Below are 19224 nucleotides of genomic sequence, written 5' to 3'. Positions count from 1 at the left end.
CTCTAGTGGGGGTGGGGTGGAAAGACTAACAAGGTATTAGTTGTAGATGGTTGTGGATGGTTGTAGATAGTTGTCTACAACTAATACTTTGTTAGTCTTTCCACCCCACCCCCTCTAGAGCTGTACCTTGAGTATCCTGCCATCCATTCTTAATTAGCACTTTTCTTAGATAATATCACCACCTTCAACACCTCTTTGATCCTTTTGTCTGTGACATCTTTTGATTATCTGCTCCTATCACTGCTTGCTTGTCCCCACAACCACCCCACCCTCAACTTCTCTCTCCCCCCGCCCCCCACCTTAGACCAGCTTATATTTCACCTCTCTCCTAACTATACTTCAGTTCTGCCGGAGGGTCATGAGGACTCGAAATGTCAACTCTTTTCTTCTCCACCGATGCTGCCAGACCTGCTGAGTTTTTCCAGGTAATTCTGTTTTTGTTTTCAATCTTAGTGAAACCCTGTCTTTCTCACGGGGGATTCCAGTCTTCACCTTTGAAGATCTAGCCTCGGGATTCTCTCCAAAAGCTGCTCTGACTCGGACTGCCTCAATAACTGCTCACCTCCCAGGGTTTTAATCTCATCAACCGAGACTGTTCCACTGGATTTCCAGCTCTACACTCCAGCTCACACAGCACAACTTCAGCTCTTTGGTTGCGTTGAGCAGAACACTACTGGCTACAAATGGGTACCTTTGTTCCAATGGGCCGCAGCACTGAATCACCAATCTTCTGTTGCCTTCTTTGATCTAAAGGACTTCTCCCGACCCCTCATTACTTAAAGTCTGCCAACTGCAGCCCTTTTACCACTTGGAGCCTCTTTCTTTGCTCCTCTCTTTCTTTCTGTCCTCTCTCCCTGTCTGGGACTTTTGGGACCTCCCCCTGTTCGCTGAGTCACGTGATACAGTTTTCAAACCATTTTTTTCTTTTTAGGTAGGCGCACTAGGCCCGTCCTCAGCCTGAACAACTTCAAACACTGGGCTGTACATGCGCAGCCTGCTCCTGGTTTGTGCATGCCGGAAACTCCCGGGGGCATGCTGGGACCTGTAGTTCCCAGCCTCCGGCTGACAATAAGATAAGTCGTGTCCTGTAACAATATTAAGAAGGCTGCGTTTGTTGCCAACACTGTGCATGTGCAGGTTTGTTTTTTACTCTGGACTGGGTTTAAGAGCATGGGGCGATGTTACGGGCTGAAAACCAGGAAGCGTGGATTTCTTGTACCATCTTTGAGTTTTTACTCCTGCCAGTGTGAAACAAATTCTTGTATAAAGTTAGGTAAGGGAAATAATAAATTGAGCATTCAATGTAATAGTAACTGTTATAGGAATGTTGGATTTATAATAATGCAACTGCATGTGACCCTAACACAGTACATTGTTTCAGCTTCAAGGTATAATGCTAAATAAAGTCATATTTTATGTTTGTAGCTTTTTAGAATCATGTTTCACAAAGCAGCCCAGAAAATTGTAAAAGAGGCTGACCCTGAGGGCTATGAAGCAGACCTGTGAACCTCCTCCCCCATGAACCTCCTATCACCAATCCAACCCCGATCTGTCCCCCACCCCTGACCAAGCTCGCCCTTCCAGCCGCAACATTAATCTCACTGCTCCTTGGCTGCAGCCTTTCTTGGGGACTTCCCTACCTGACACACAGGCCAGGCCTCTGGGAGAAGTTTTCCCATGCAAGGGGAGAGGGTTTTGTGTCCGCGTAGGGGATTAAACTCTCTGAAATTGATGTCAGCTCTGGATCCCTGTTACGTTGTCCCATGGGTGATGTAATTGGACTTCTGTGCATGCATGGACCAGTGCACATTGCTGCTGGGTATCAGCGGCCATCTTGTGTTGGCAGGAGACAGTGTATTAACTATACTATGTCAATAAGTTAACATTTCCTCCTCAAATGCATTTCAAGTCACTCACCAGGGTCCCCCCAAATTTCTAATTTGAAAAAGTTTCAGGAATTTCTATCAAGTGGTCCCTGCTATCTATCCAAGTTGAATTCAAACTTGGTTTTAAGACGTAACGGTCAAACTGTGCCTGTAACTTTAACAGTATGCAAAATCCATTGTTATTTCAGAATGTCTACCTCTTTGTTCAGCATCACACTATACAAATGATTTGATAATACATGTTGCTTTGAATTGCACTCTGCTGCATTATCTGCATTGCTTTGTTCAAATTAAATATGATCTACCTAATTATAACATTCATTTTTTTAAAAATCAGCTCTAAAAGCCATATGCATTTAAGGGGGAAAAATGGTCTACAGGTCAGTACTTCTAATCCATGTGTAAAGGGGTACAAAGCTCGAAAACAACAAATGAAAATGCTGGCAATACTCAGCAGGTCTGGCAGCATCTATGGAGATAAACAGTTAAAGTTTCAGTTCTGATGGCTGACTGGATAGCAGCCATGGCATGCAAAATAAAAGAATAAATAAAGAAATAAGAAAAATATCAAACCAGTAAAAAAATAAATTGCAACAAAATGGAGGCAGAGTTTCTGATCTAAAATTGCTTAAACTTAATGTGGAGTCCAATGCTATCCATCTATTCACATATCATCTAGACATTTTTTTTATTCATTCACAGGATGTGGGCTTCGCTGTCTGGGCCAGCATTTATTGCCCATCCCGAGCTGCCCTTGAGAAGGTGGTGGCGAGCTGCCTTCTTGAACCGCTGTAGTCCATGTGGTGTAGGTACACCCAGTGCTGTTAGAGAGTTCCAGGATTTTCACCCAGCGACAGTGAAGAAACAGCGATATATTCCCAAGTCAGGATGGTGAGTGACTTGGAGGAGAACTTCCAGGTGGTGGTGTTCCCATCTATGTGCTGCCCTTGTCCTTCTAAGTGGTAGTGTTGTGGGTTTGGAAGATGCTGTCTCAGGAGCCTTGGTGAATTCCTGCAGTGCATCTTGTAGATGGTACACACTGTTGTTGCTGTGCGTCGGTGGTGGAGGGAGTGAATGTTTGTGGGTGTGGTGCCAATCAAGCGGACTGTGTCCAGCTTCTTGAGTGTTTGGGAGCTGCACACATCTAAGCAAGTGGGGAGTATTCCATCACACTCCTGACTTGTGCCTTGTAGATGGTAGACAGGCTCTGGGGAGTCAGGAGGTGAGTTACTCATTGCATGATTCCTAGCCTCTGACCTGGTCTTGTAGCCACAGTATTTATATGGCTAGTCCAGTTCAGTTTCTGGTCAATGGTAACCTTCATAATGTTGATAGTGGGGGATTCAGTAATGGTAATGCCATTGAACATCAAGGGGCGATGGTTGGATGCTCTCTTGTTGGAGATTGTCATTACCTGACACTTGTGTAGCGTGAATGTTACTTGCCACTTGTCAGCCAAGCCCCTGGATATTGTCCAGGTCTTGCAACATTTGGACATGGGCTGCTTCAGTATCTGAGAAGTCACGAATGGTGAACACTCTGCAATCATCAGCGAACATCCCCACTTCTAACCTTATGATGGAAGGAAGGTCATTGATGAGCAGCTGAAGATGGTTGGGCTGAGGAACTCCTGCAGTGATGTCCTGGAGCTGAGATGACTGACCTCCAACAGCACAACCATCTTCCTTTGTGCTAGGTATGACTCCAACCACTGGAGAGCTTTCCCCGATTCCCATTAATTCCAGTTTTGCCAGGGCTCCTTGGTGCCACACTTGGTCAAATGCTGCCTTGATGTCAAGGGCAGTCACTCTCACCTCACCTCAGGAGTTCAGCTCTTTTGTCCATTTTTGAACCAAGGTTGTAATGAGGTCAGGAGCTGAGTGGCCCTGGTGGAACCCAAACTGGGCATCAGTGAGCAGGTTATTGCTAAGCAAGTGCCGCTTAATAGCGCTGTTGGTGACACCTTTCATTACTTTACTGATGATTGAGGGTAGGCTGATGGGACAGTAATTGGCTGGGTTGGATTTGTCCTGCTATTTGTGTACAGGATATACCCGGGCAATTTTCCACATAGCTGGGTTGATGCCAGTGTTGTAGCTGTACTGGAACAGCTTGGCTAGGGGCATGGCAAGTTCTGCAGCACAAGTCTTCAGTACTATTGCCGGAATATTGTCAAGGCCCATAGCCTTTGCAGTATCCAGTGCCTTCAGCTGTTTCTTCATATCACGTGGAGTGAATCGAATTGGCTGAAGACTGGCATCTATGATGCTGGTCCCTCCGGAGAAGGCTGAGATGGATCATCCGCTTGGCACTCCTGGCTGAAGATTGTTGCAAATGCTTCAGCCTTACCTTTTGCACTGCTGTGCTGGGCTCCTCCATCATTGAGGATAGGGAGCCTCCTCCTCCAGTGAGTTGTTTAATTGTCCACCACCATTCACGACTGGATGTAGCAGGGTTGCAGAGCTTAGAAATGATCCGTTGGTTGTGGGATCGCTTAGCTCTGTCTATTACTTGCTCCTTATGCTATTTGGCATGCAAGTAGTCCTGTGTTATAGCTTCATCAGGTTGACACCTCATTTTTAGGTATGCCTGGTGCTGCTGCTGGCATGCCCTCCTTCACTCTTCATTGAACCAGGGTTGATCCCCTGGCTTGATGGTGATGGTAGAATGGGGGATATGCCAGGCCATGAGGTTTCAGATTGTGTTCGAGTACAATTCTGCTGCTGTTAATGGCCCACAGTGCCTCATGGATGCCCAGTCTTGAGCTGCCAGATCTGTTCTAAATCTATCCCATTTAGCATGACGGTAGTGCCACACAACACAATACAGGGTATCCTCAATGTGAAGGTGGGACTTCGTCGCCACAATGACTGTGCAGTGGTCACTCCTGCCAATACTGTCATGGACAGATACATTTGCGGCAGGCAGATTGGTGAGGATGAGATCAAGTATGTTTTTCCCTCATCACCTGCCGCAGACCCAGTCTAGCAGCTATGTCATTTAGGACTCGGCCAACTCAGTCAGTGCTACCGAGCCAGTCTTGGTGATGGACATTGAAGTCCCCCACCCAGAGTATATTCTGCGCCTTAGCCAACCTCAGTGCTTCCTGCAAGTGATGTTCAACATGGAGGAGCACTGATTTATCAGCTGAGGGAGGGCGGTACGTGGTAATCAGCAGGAGATTTCCTTGCCCATGTTTGACTTGATGCCATTAGGCTTCATGGGATCCGGAGTCGATGTTGAGGACTCCCAGGGCAACTCCCCGGCCAACTCTCAGGCATTATCTGATGATGGCTATGTCAGGCTGTTGCTTGACTAATCTGTGACACAGCACTCCCAATTTTGGCACTAGCCCCCAGATGTTAGTAAGGAGAACTTTGCAGGGTCGACAGGGCTGCGATTGTCGTTTCTGGTGCCTAGGTTGATGCCGGGTGGTCTTTCTGGTTTCATTCCTTTTTTGTGACGTTGTAGTGGTTTGTCACAACTGAGTGGCTTGCTAGGGGAGGCCATTTCAGAGGGCATTTAAGAGTCAACCACATTGCTGTGGGTCTGGAGTCACATGTAGGCTAGGCCAGGCCAGGTAAGGACATCAGTGAACCAGATGGGTTTTTACAACAATTGACAATAGTTTCATGGTCATCATTAAACTTTTAATTCCATATTTTTAGTGAATTCAAATTCCACCATCTGCCATGGCGGGATTCAAACCCGGGTCCCCAGAGCATTACCCTGGGTCAATGCCGACAATACCACTACGCCATCGCTTCCCAGCACCACTCTCTTTGGTTTTTGCAACATGAAACCTTTTGTCATTTAATCTCCCTCGCACTCCTTTCTATCACAGGCCTTCCCTTTTGTACTCTTTCTCACCCCTTGCCCCCTTTTACCTGCTCAAAACATATTACATTTCTACCTTTACTCAGTTTTGATGAAAGGTCATTGGTCTGAAAAAGCAACTCAGTTTCTCTCTCCACAGATGCTGTCCTGACCCGCTGAAGCAGTTCCAATATCTTCTGTTTTGATTTCAGATTTTGAACATCTGCAGTATTTTGCTGTTGTGCTTAAAATGCATGGGAATTTTTAAAAATTCTTTCACGGGATGTGGGTATCACTGGCTAGGCGAACATTTATTGCCCATCCCTAATTGCCCTTGAAAAGGTGGTGTTGAGCCACCTTCTTGAGCCACTGAACTGTACACCCATGGTGCTGTTAGGGAAGGAGTTCCAGGGCAAGGTCCGTCTTTCGTTGTTTATAATTCGCAAAGGGCTAGTTAATTTTCAAACATCCCTAAGGTAAAAAATAGTAACTTTTATTAATCAGCAGCCTCTTACCCGTCATTCCAGTTTTCATTGGCTGTTTCTTCAGCCACCAAATTTTCATATTCTTGTAAAGCATACTTCTCCCAGTCAGTCATTTCCGGCCCATCACTCTCCACATCTTGCTGCATAGGAAAGATTGAAATTGCATAGGCATTACAAATATTATATATAAGCAGGATTGTAGATTTATGTGCAAAAGCAGCTTAGAACAGGTCATTTCCCCCAAGATTTGCCAACAATTTAGTTGTTTGTCTGTACATCTCTGCACCAATTATTAATTTCAGCTCTTCAACATATGTACTAGTGATGTCCCTCCCACAAAGCCACGGATCTTCATATATGCTAACAACTTGGCCCTGATTTTCTAGGTGAAAAACCTTCAGGACATTGAGAAAACTCACTGAAGATCTATGTTCTTTGGAAGCCCACTTCCAAATATGGAAATTTGGATCAAAAATTGTAAAGGTTGTCATTTCTGCCTTCTACCCGAACAACTCAAAGGCCAGGAAGAAGTTCATGTTCAGTTCTGTGGCCGACCACTCATCCATGACCCAACGCCAAAACACCTTGCCATCACTCGAACGCACATTGACCTACCAGCAAAACCTCTAGAACACTAGAGCCTAGGTCAAGACAAGAACGAATCTCAAACGGAAACTGGTGGATACCAACTTGGGCAGCAAAGCCAACACTCACCTCATTGCATCACACACAGAGTACTGCTGCTTAATCTGGGTCAGGAGCCACCTCCGTGAAGTCACGAGGATCATTTCTGGGACACTGAGACCAACACAGCTTGAGTGGCTTTCTGCACTAGCACACATTGAACCTCCTGATGTCTGCAGGGAATATATCTTCTTCAAAGCACACCACCTGCTGACAGCTAATGAAGCACTCGCATTGACGCAGGATCTCAAAAGAAAAACCCACGCACTCATCTGAAATCCCACAGTCCCTACTGGAACACACTCCACACCCTATAAACTGATGACAGCCCCACCTCTTGATGGCGCACCTCCTGGTTGACTGCGAACTTCACCAACTGCAACCTGTTGCCTGATCCGAACAGTGAAGTCTCAGATTTCAACTTCTATGGAAAATCTGGACAACTCTCACCCTTTGGAGGATGGGCCAGGGAAGATGTGGTCACTTGCTTCACAACTGAAACAGGAGGGACAGCTCAAATTCTGACTGTTGTCATCTAAGTCAGACCATCGATGATATGCTGAACTTCTGCCATAAGAGGTCAATTCCTGGCGGCATCACAATCATTCACACTGAGTCAGATGAAGGTGTCAAATGGATTGTCAATCTCGATATTGAACTATAACTGCTTCCCCAGCCATATGAATAAAAAAAAAATGAATGCAATGTAGTGCCGGTTGGTGCCGATTAATGCCAGTAGTGCATTATCTGAGATTGATGTTACATAGTGACAATTTGGGGCTGGTACTGGAAAGAGTCAAAGACATGAGTGCTAAGCTTTTCCAGTTTCATCCCTCTACTTGGTCTCTTCATGTGATTATCAAACTGGAGCTACTGTCAGATGGCGAGATTCTGTGGTGCTCAGTGCTGATGAGGTTACAGTACAAGGAACCTTTTATAGTTTCAATAGTAAACCCTGTTACACTAAGTGGACACTCTCTCCTAAAGAATATGATTAGAGGACTTGAGGTAGGTAGTTTACAGGAAGACGACATGGTTTCATAAATGTAATAATTACCCTCGGAATAGAAAATGGATCCTTCTGCTCATGTTCCAGGTACTTGCCGATATTAAAAAGGGTGTCAAAAAATACATTTGCCATCTTGCATCTCTTTAGGTCATGAAGTGTGATTTTTCCTGGTTAAAAAAAAATGGCAGTTAATTTCATAGAAATTAAGAAACCATTTTGATAGTTCAAGTTTAACACATAGTTACTTTATGTTCTCTGGAAGATTTAGAGTTTTATCCAGTGACTGACTGTCAGATCAGGTTCCCAGTGTGTGCTGAGTTACTGAATCTCAACAGGGTGACAGTAGGTATACTACAGTCAACATGGTCACATGGATCACTATCTAGTGGCCTCAATTAGAAAGTGCATGTATGAGTGTCAGGAGAGGACAAGGTCAGGATCAGGTGGGATACCCCCTTGAATAAATGGAATAAATAAATGTAGGTGGGGAAAAATTAACATGAAAAAAATTTATGAATATACAAATTTCTTTGAGGATCACCTGTAAAATAAAACCTGGACAGTTAAGAGATTAAGTTAAGACAAATTTGAGCCTCAGACAACTAGTAGATTAGCTGGTTTTACTAACTGTCAGCTTTTATATTGATGCTGAAACAACTACTAATTCTATACTGTATTACTGTGATGAAAATCTACTCACATATCAGTAATATTAAATCTAAAATAGCTATCCACTCATACCTCAACTGTTTACAATTTAGATAAATGGCTTGGATGAAGCGGTTGAAGGGGTGGTTGCCAATTTTGCTGATGCCATAAAAATAGGTAGGAAAGTAAGTTGTGAAGGAACCACAAGGAGGCTACAAACAGATATAGATAGGTTAAGTGAGTGGGTAAAGATCTGGCAGATGGAATTTAATGTGGGAAAATGTGAAATTGTCCATTTTGGCAGGAAGAATAAAAGAGAAGCATATTATTTAAATGGTGAGAGATTGCAGAGCTCTGAGGTGCAGAGGGATCTGGGTGTCCTAGTGCATGAATCACAAAAGGCTAGTATGCAAGTAAAGCAAGTAATTATGAAAGCTAATACAATGTTATCGTTAATTGCGAGGGCAACTGAATACAAAAGTAGGGAGGTTATGTTTCAGTTGTACAGACATCGGTGAGACCACATTTGGGGTATTGTGTACTGTACTGGTAAACTTATTTAAGGAAGAGGGGTCTTGACAGGGTGGGTGTGGAGAGGATGTTTCCTCTTGTGGGAGAATCTAGAACTAGGGGTCACAGTTTAACAATAAGCGGTCGTCCATTTAAAACAGAGATGAGGTGAAATTTATTCACTCAGCGGGTTATGAGTCTTTGGAACTCTCTTCCTGAAAAGGTGATGGAAGCATAATCTTTGAATATTTTTAAGGCAGGGTGGATAGATTCTTGGTAAGCAAGAGGGTGATAGGTTATCGACAGTAGGTGGGATGCAGATTTCAGGTTACTATCAGATCAGCCATGATCTTATTAAATGGCAGAGCAGGCTCAAGGGGCTGAATGGCCTACTCCTGCTCCTTGCTTGTACATGCTTTCTGCAAGTTACAGGATAGCAATCAAGCATAGGAAACTGCTGAGTTCTCTAATAGCGCTCTTTTACAGCCTGGCTGAGGTCTCCTGAAATTGCGTTAGAATGGAGGAAATTCTACTCTTCACCGAGTTCTGAAAACCCAAGCTATAAGCACTCCATGTTGACAACGGCTGAAAGACATTATACAACATAGACACAGACAGAGAGAACCTTTATTCTCCTTCAATCCAACAGAATTTGGGCTGTAAGTCCAATGTAACCAAATGCATTTAATATATAGACAACAACAAAAGCTTCATGTTACAATTTACTTTGTAAACTGAAGAAACAAAATATCACATCTGCAAACAGGACTGGATATTTTTCTGTGAATTTCAGTTAATGTTGAATGAGAGAATTAAGGGGAGATGGTGGCTTATTGATAATGTCACTGGACTAGTAATCCAGCTAATGCTCTGGGGACATAGGTTCAAATCCAACCTTGGCAGCTGGTGGCATCTGGATTCAGTTAATAAATCTGGAATTTAAAGATAATCTCAGTAATGGTGACCATAACCTTATCATTGATTGTCATAAAAACCCATCTAGTTCATTAGTGCCCTTTGGGAAGGAAATCTGCCACCCTTACCTGGTCTGGTCTACACACGACTCCAGGCCCACAATAATGCGGTTGACTCTTGACTGCCCTCTACAATGTCCCAGCAAGCCACTCAGTTCAAGGGCAATTAGGGATGGGCAACAAATGCTGGGCTTGCTAGTGACGTCCACATCCCATGAGAAAATAAAAAGTACAGGAATGGAGTGTAGCGGTCATGTTACTGGACTAGAAATCTAAAAGCTTGTTCTGAGGGACAAAGGGACCTTGGCGTGTGTGTCCATAGATCTCTGAAGGCGGTGGGGCATGTTAGCGGGGTGGTGAAAAAAAGGCATACGGGACACTTGTCTTTATCAATCGAGGCATAGATTACAAAAGTAGGGAGGTCATGTTGGAGTTGTATAGAACCTTGGTGAGGCCACAGCTGGAGTGTTGTGTGCAGTTCTGGTCACCACATTATAGGAAGGATGTGATTGCACTGGAGGGGGTGCAGAAGAGATTCACTAGGATGTTTCCTGGGATGAAACATTTAAGTTATGAAGAGAGGTTGGATAGACTTGGGTTGTTTTCGTTGGAGCAGAGAAGACTGAGGGGCGACCTGATCGAGGTGTACAAGATTATGAGGGGCATGGACAGGGTGGATAGAAAGCAGCTGTTCCCTTTAGTTGAAGGGTCAGTCACAAGGGGACATAAGTTCAAGGAGAGGGGCAGGAGTTTAGGGGGGATGTAAGGAAAAACTTTTTTACCCAGAGGGTGGTGACAGTCTGGAATGCACTGCCTGGCAGGGTGGTGGAGGTGGGTTGCCTCACATCCTTTAAAAAGTACCTGGATGAGCACTTGGCACATCATAACATTCAAGGCTATGGGCCAAGTGCTGGTAAATGGGGTTAGGTAGGTAGGTCAGGTGTTTCTCACGTGTCGGTGCAGACTCGATGGGCCGAAGGGCCTCTTCTGCACTGTGTGATTCTGTAATGATCTGGAGACAGGAGTTCAAATCCATTACAGCAGCCGAGAAATTTAAATTCAATTAATTAAAGCGTGAACAAAAAAATTGGCATTAATAATGACGACATGTAACTGTTGGATTGTCATAAAAACACATCTGGTTCACCAATGTCCTTTAGAGAAAAATCTGCTGCTCTTCTCCGGTCTGGCCTACACGTGACTCCAGGCCCACTGCAATGTGATTTACTCCTAACTGCCCTCTGAAATGGCCGAGTAATTCAATCAGTTAAGGGCTGTTAGGGATGGGCAATAAATAGTGGCTTTGTTAGCAAATGCCCATGAATGAATATAAGAAAAATACCTTCGCATTCTGGCTTAACAAGATCAAGCAATTGACAAAGGCAGTCTTCAAAAGGCAGTGGCTCAATAGACATGCACTCTAGCTTTTTGCACTGGTCCTCGTAGAAATAGTTCAGTTCATACATAGACAGCACACCATCGCCATCAAGGTCCATACAGCGGAACCAGTATTCAATACTGTCAGGGAGGAAAATAATAGATAAGGTCTATGAGAGGCTAATAATAAAATTAAATGCCAGCATGCAGAACAGGTACAAGATTAAATGAATTTTTCTCAGAATGGCATTTTTAATGTTGCAAGATAGAAAAATCAAAATAGAAGCAACTGGTGGTATATTTTAATTTAAAATTGCAGTTATTTAAAACATTGTTCTGGATATTGTCCTTGACCAACACGAATGCATCAATGCGGATTGCTTTTAATTTAATGCTGGTCACTTAATTAAACTGCGCATTTTCCCATTTTCTCTTTACACTTACTCCTTTCCCTCCCTCTCCTTTTTAAGCTCTCTGCTTTCTGAGCAGGTAGTTTCCACCTCAGAAGCCTCTTATTCTGGGTTACGAGGTTATAAAGCAACATCAACAAAACTGCACAAAGAAGCAGGCCTTAATTAAAAGAATTAATTGAGGGCATCAGTTTGGGACAAAAACCTATTACACCACCAAAGAAAGACTCAAATGCTGGAAAGGCATAGTAGATCAATCAGCATCTGAAAAACAGGCAGGTTAATGCTAGAACCCTTCATTACAGCACTATTACCTGAAACAAAACAACCTTACTCTTCTGGATGCTGTCCAACCTTTCAGTGTCTTTTCTAATACTTAGTGTTTCCACACAAGTAAACTATTGACCATCATCTGAATTCTCATTCATTCTTTTTTTTGCTAGACTGCATTGCAGGTGTAGCTTTAACACAGGAACAGGATTAGGCCATTCAGCCCCTCAAGTCTGTTCTGTCATTCAATTAGATGATGACTGATCTGCAGTTCAACTCCATTTAACTACCTCTGTGCCATATCCTTGATGCCCTTACTTAACTAAAAGCTAGTGATCTCGGTCTTGACAATTTTGATTGTTCCAGCATCTCCAGTCTAATAGGGGAAGAAATGTGCCAGATTTCCATCACTTTGTGAAGAACTGCTTCTTGAGTTTATTCCTATATGGCCCAGGTCTAATTTTAAGGTTATGGCCTCTTGATCTGAATATTCTCATTGGAGGAAATATTTTATGAGCATCTACCCATCAAATCCCTTTATCATTTTAAACACCCTGAGAGATTAGGAAAATAGGAGCAGGGGTAGACCATTCAGCTATTCATTAGGATCATGGCTGATCGTCACTTCAATGCCTTTCTGTCCACACTGTCCCCAAATTCCTTTATGTCATCGGCATTTAGAAATCTATCAATCTCTGCTTTAAACATACTCAATGACTGAGCTTCCACAGCCCTCTGGGGTAGAGAATTTCAAAGATTCACAACACTGAGTAAAAAAAATTCTCCTCATCCCAGTCCTAAGTGGTTTCCCCCTTATTTTGAAATTGGGTTCCCTGGTTCTAGACTCCCCAACCAGGGGAAACCTTTTACCTGCATCTACCCTGCCTATCCCTTTAAGTATTTAGTGGGTTTCAATGAGATCACCTCACATTCTTCGAAACTCTAGAGAATACAGGCCGTTTCCCCAATCTCTCTTCATAGGACAGTCCCGCCATCCCGGAAAACAATTCTGGTGAACCTTCATTGCACTCCCTCTATGGCAATAATATGCTTTATAAGGTAAGGGGACAAAAGCTGCACACACTACTCCAGGTGTGTCTAACCAAGGTTCTTTACAATTGAAGCAAGACTTTGCTACTCCTATACTCAAATCCTCTTACAATAAAGGCTAACAAAACATTAGTCTTCTTAATTGCTTGCTGCACCTACAAGTTGGTTTTCAGTGACTTATTGACGAGGACAGCCAGGTCCCTTTATACATCTACACTTTCTAACCTCTTACCATTTAAGAAATACTCAGCACATCTGTTCCTCCTACCAACGTGAATAACCTCACATTTTTCCACATTATATTCTATCTGCCATGTTCTTGCTCACTCACTGGGCATAATTTTCTGCCTGTCGGGCAGGAGGGCCCGGCCCAACCCAATCTCCGGCAGGCGGGGAGCCGATCCCCACTGGAGAAGCGGGCCCCGCCACCATTTTACGTGGACGGGCCAATTAAGGCCCACCCAGCGTCACGTCCGGCGGGAAGCGCTATGCGCTTCCTGTGTGGGCGGGGTTCCCCAAAAGCGAGAGTGCACTCTTTCACGCATGCGCATGAAAGAGTGCACATCTCCCTGAGGCTTATTGCTACCTCAGGGAGATCATTGACACTTTTAAAAATATTAAAAATAGAAGAAAAAAAATTCCTTAACATGTTCCCCTCATATGACAATGTCACATGAGATCGGACATGTTCATAATTTACATAATAAGTTTATTGAACATTTTTAAGCCCTACATGAAACCTCAACCCACCGGTGGATGAGGTTTCATGTTTTCTCTATTGCCCGCCGGGGCTCCTGGCCTGCTCGCCAACCTTAAGGTTGGATGGGCAGCTCCTTCAATTGTATAATTGATCTTGGCAATGGCCTCAATTGGCCATTGACAGGTTGGCGGGCCCACAGCTGATTTTGCTGTGCCCCCGCCTTCCTGAAAATTTAAAAGGGCCGGGATGACGTCGGGGGTTCCGCCTGACGTCATCCCGCGTCATTTTATGTGTCGGCGAGCAGGCCCCGCCCCTGCTTGCTGATGGCAAAATTCTGCCCACTAAGTCTATCCAATCCCCTCGAAGTTGCTTTGCATCTTCCTCACAACACACATTGCCACCTAGCTTTGTGTAATTTGCAAAATTGGAAATATTACATTTGGTCCCCTCATCCAAATCATTGATATATATCGTGAACAGCTGGGGCCCAAATACTGATCCTTGCAATACCCCACAGCCTGCCAACGCGAGAATGACCTGTTTATTCCTACTCTCTGTTTTCCACCTATTAGCCAATCCTTAATCCATGTTGTATTGCCTCCTATCCAAATATACTAGCTCTACCAACTCCCCTTTATCAATTCTGTTAGTAGCAACCTCAAAAAACTCCTACAGGTTCGTTAAACATGATTTCCCATTCATAAATCCATGTTGACTGTGCCCAATCAGATCGTTATTATCCAAGCGTCCATTTATCACATCCTTTAGAATAAATTCTAGCATTTTCCATGCTACTACTGATGTAAGGCTAACAGATCTGTAGTTCCCTGTTTTCTCTCTCCCTCCATTCTTAAATAGTGGGGTGACATTTGCTACTTTCCAATCTGCAGGAACTATTCCAGAACATATAGAATTTTTGAAGATGATCACAAATGCATGCACTATCTCCGTAAATACCTCTTTCAACACTGCAATGTAGAATATCAGGTCCCGTAGACTTATCAACCTTTAGCCCCATTGATTTCTCTAATACAGCCTTCTTTGTAATACTAATTTCCTTCAATTCCTCATTCTCCTTTGTCCCTTGGATCCCTAATTCTGGGAGGTTTCCTGTATCTTCCTCAGTGAAGGCAGACACAAAGTAATCATTTAGCCTCTCTGCCATTTCTCTATTCCACATTATAAATTCTCCTGACTCTGCCTGTAATGGATCCACATTTGTCTCAGCCAAACATTTCATTCTTACATACCTATAAAAGCTTTAACAGTCCACTTTTTATGTCTTTTACTAGTCTACACTCATATTCTATTCTCCCTTTCTTTATCAGTTTCTTGGTCCTTCTTTGCTGTATTCTAAAATGCTCCCAAACCTCAGGTTTATGACGAGTTCAGGCAACTTTATGGGCCTTTTATTTTATACAGTCCTTCACTTCCTTTGTTAGCCACAGTTGACTGACTTTTCCTTTTGGGCTTTTGTGCCTTGAAGGAATGTATAGTTGCTGAAGACTATGTAATGATAAACTATGTCATATCATACCTTTTAATGTATTTTCCCAATCCACCTCAGTCAATTTGAACTGCCTCATTCTCAAACATAATGTAAAATTCTATATTATAGTCACTCATCCCTAAAAGTTCTTCTACAACAAGATTATTAATTAGCCTTTCTTGTTACATAATACTAGATCTAGAATAGCCTGTTCTCTAGTCAGTTCTTCAAACCATCCCCAACACACTCCAGAAACTCGTCCTCCACAGCATTTACCCAGTCTATATGCACATTGAAGTGAACTGGAGGAACAGCACCTCATCTTCCGACTAGGCACTTTACAGCCTTTTGGACTGAATATTGAGTTCAACAATTTTAGATCATGAACTCTCTCCTCCAACCCCACCCCCTTTCCGATCCCCCTTTTTTGCAATAACTTATATAGATTTTTCTTTTCCCACCTATTTCCATTATTTTTAAATGTATTTCCATCCATTGTTTTATCTCTACCTTTTAGCCTATTACAATCCCTTCCCCCCACCCCACCAGGGCTATTTGTACCTTGCTCGTCCTGTTTTCTACCCTTAATGTCATCTATTAGCACATTCCTTAGATAATATCACCACCTTCAACACCTCTTTGTCCTTTTGTCTATGACATCTTTTGGCTATCTCCACCATGGCCCTCTATCCAGCTCTACTTGTCCCACCCCCCACCCCCCTCCCCCTAAACCAGCTTATATTTCACCTCTTTTCTATTTTTCCTTAGTTCTGTTGAAGAGTCATACGGACTCGAAACGTTAACTTGTGTTCCTCTCCACAGATGCTGTCGGAACTGCTGAGTTTTTCCAGGTATTTTTATTTTTGTTTTGGATTTCCTGCATCCGCAGTTTTTCGCTTTTATTTTATTGAAGTCACCCATGATTACTGTATTACCCATGCTACATGCTTCTCTAATCTCCTGATTAATACCATGCCCCATACTACCACTACTGTTTGCTGGCCTATAAATGACTCCTACCAATGTTTGCTGTTTACCCCTCAAAATTCTAAACTCAAGGGAATACCAGCAGAGTTTATGCGACCAATCCTCATAAATTAATCCTTTAAGACTATGTATCATTCTTCTGAATCTGTGTCATACCCCTTCCAAAGCCAATGCCTTTCCTGAGGCTCAGTGCCTGAAACTGAACATAGCACTCCAATTCAGATCTGGGAACCACTGCCTCATTTTTGAATTCCAATCTCCTTGAAATAAAGGTCAATATTCCGTTAGCTATTTTAATTACTTGTACCGAGGGCACTAACTTTTAGTGATTTAACCTACTAGTTTTGACTATTATTTAATCAATAGAATTCTTTCATCTGGTTTAGACTAATTTTCACAAAAACATGCCGATTAGCACTAGTATGGGTGAAACAATGCTTTTAGTTAAATGGTTACTAATTGTGATTAAGAGCTGCTGATCAATGATTTTAATGAAAGGGCTGCCAAAAACATATCTGCACCGCATGCTCCTGAAATTAAAGGCCCTATACTACTATTGGAATCACAACTGATCAAGTTCTGATGTCCTGGAGGAAATGATCAGTTGCTACAATTAAACACACTCGCCATAACAGTTAAGAGTAAAAATTCCAACGTGAAGGATTGGAGGTCAGAGAGGGAGAGATATTGGATAGACTGGGTGGTAGGGGCTGGGAAAGAAAGGAGGTAAAGCAGCCGCACAGGTCTTTTAAATGTACTGCTGCCCTTCCTGGGTCCACAGTCAATGAAGTATATTTCAGAAACCTACCTAGTCTGTAACAGGCATGGCACTGTTTAACTGAGTGTAGCCAGCGCTGGCACAGCTGCCTCACAGGGAAAAAACAAACTTTCAGTGCGGGTGTCGAACAGGAGCGAGGCCCCTTATTTACATATCTTGAGAATATTAAAAGATTTGGAAAGAAAGAATATATAGGGTCCTCCTTACAGGCAGCCTCTCAATTACCCAAAAGCTGATCAGTGCACTTATTTCAACGGAGGCTCAATTTTCCTCGACTTTTTATTATCTTCCAAGGAAGTCTTCTCCATTATGGTCAATATTTGAGAATTGAATATATTTTAGGTTCCTATTTGTTTGTCCCTTTATTGTAAAATATGTCAACAGTTTATAATAACTGTAGGACTATAAATCCAGATCAAGCCAAATAAATTAAGTAGAAGAAATGATGCTGCTGCTCTAACATGTAAATAAGATCAACATCTTCTTAATGGGGGTGGGTGGGAGTGGTGGGAAATGGACCTGTATTACTTCATTTGTAAATACTTAAACTGGGATACTTCATAAACTTGACAGAGTCCAAATACAAAGTGTAAATTAAATTGGCTATCCAACTGTCATGATGAAAAATGATCAAGCATCACATTTTTATTCTTCAGTTAAAAATTCTGCAACAGAAAATGTAATCAGTTGCAACTTCTTGTAATCACACTTGCAAATTTCTCACCTAGTTGATGTCTTTTTGTCTTCTTCTGAAATCAAAAACCACACAAAATCTGCATAGCCAATCTTTCTTTCATTTGGAGTTTTTCTGTGCCTGTAAATTAATAAGCAGTTTTCAAGTTAGTGTTGGGCTCATTTAATTTATAACTTTATGAATAATCTTCTAGCCCAGGTCATTTGCAGGATCAAATTCTTGTAAAAAAAAATCATTCAACATAGGGCCATAATTTGCTGTGGCAGGCCATCCAACAGCATATGCTGTTAATTGGAAATTCCTTGCACTTTTATGCTTTTAAATTTTCATATGACAAGTTGCTGAAAATGTGAGCTGATAACATGGCAGTGAGGGAAACAGGGCATCTGGGACCTGAGTGAACAGGGCAAGTAATTGTATATCACCTTAAACAATCAAATTGAAGGATTGCAAAGTTTCTTGAATAAGGATGGAGAAGTGCAAGTTAGAATGCATTAATTCATTTCCAAATCATGTACAGAAAGGAAAATAAAGAGGGAAAGTAAGATTGCATTGAGGAAGAGAGAGACAAACAAAAAGCAATTTTTAATTCTTTTTGCATTCTCAAAATCTCCAACAATCATTAAAAGCTGAAGGAATGAGGCTTTACAGTTGTGATGGCTAATTTTCAGTGCAAGGGCATTCAACTGACAGTAATTACTTGGTACAAAGGATGACAATTTAAAGAACACTTCAATTATTTTGTTGCTTCTGGCTGTAAAAAATTACCACAAACACCTGAAATACTTTAGTGCTTCCAAGAGATCATTTTAGAGGTACTTGATCACATTCAAAAATTAAAAGCAATATGGATTATTAAAATCCTAAGGTCTGGTGTAGGTTGCTGACAGAAAAGTATTAAGCGAAGGCATCTGAGGGTAGGGCCCAGTGATGTCATTACAAAAGCAAAATACTTTGGATGATGGAAATCTGAAATGTTCAGCAGGTTAGGCAGCATCTGTGGAGAGAAACAGAGTTGATGTTTCAGGTAGAGATGACCTTTCATCTGCCATGTTTTCTCGTTGAAGAAACATCTGGAAGGACTTTCTTTCGGACACACATGGGGCAGGACATTAAGCCCGACGCACGGGCACGTGCCCGACACACCCAAACGTAAAATGATGGACGATGACATCGGGCGAGCATCCCGATGTCATCGCGCAGTCTTGCAATATTGTTCAGCGGGTGCGTGCTGGAGTCAGCTGCATGTCCACTGACAATTAAAAGGCTTATTAAGGCCATTAAGAAGCTAATTAAATTCAAATTTACGCTGCTCATCCAACCCAATAGTTGGCGTGTAGGTGCAAAGGCCAAGCGGCCTTTACATTTTTTAGGAAATGTCATCCACAGTCGGGATGAGGTTTCCTAAAGCAAATAAACATCAAATAAAAAATTTATTTTTGAATTAAAAACATGTC

General features: G+C 42.6%; 1 protein-coding gene across 3 annotated transcripts in view; it reads right to left on the bottom strand.

Moving 5' to 3' along the window:
* The window catches only part of ppp2r3b (protein phosphatase 2, regulatory subunit B'', beta), a 148959-nt gene that overhangs the window by 13801 nt on the left and 115934 nt on the right, over window positions 1–19224 (bottom strand). For all 3 annotated transcript variants that reach the window (XM_078545111.1, XM_078545113.1, XM_078545112.1), the window contains 4 exons: window positions 17798–17887; window positions 11355–11530; window positions 7929–8047; window positions 6218–6327 (listed from right to left, as the gene is read on the bottom strand). In XM_078545111.1, the coding sequence (XP_078401237.1) occupies window positions 6218–6327; window positions 7929–8047; window positions 11355–11530; window positions 17798–17887 (495 nt within the window). The remainder of the gene's footprint in view (window positions 1–6217; window positions 6328–7928; window positions 8048–11354; window positions 11531–17797; window positions 17888–19224) is intronic.

The sequence above is a fragment of the Cetorhinus maximus genome, chromosome 7 (genome assembly GCF_964194155.1).
Source record: "Cetorhinus maximus chromosome 7, sCetMax3.hap1.1, whole genome shotgun sequence".
NCBI lineage: Eukaryota > Metazoa > Chordata > Chondrichthyes > Lamniformes > Cetorhinidae > Cetorhinus > Cetorhinus maximus.
This window is presented reverse-complemented; position numbering and strand designations above follow the sequence as displayed.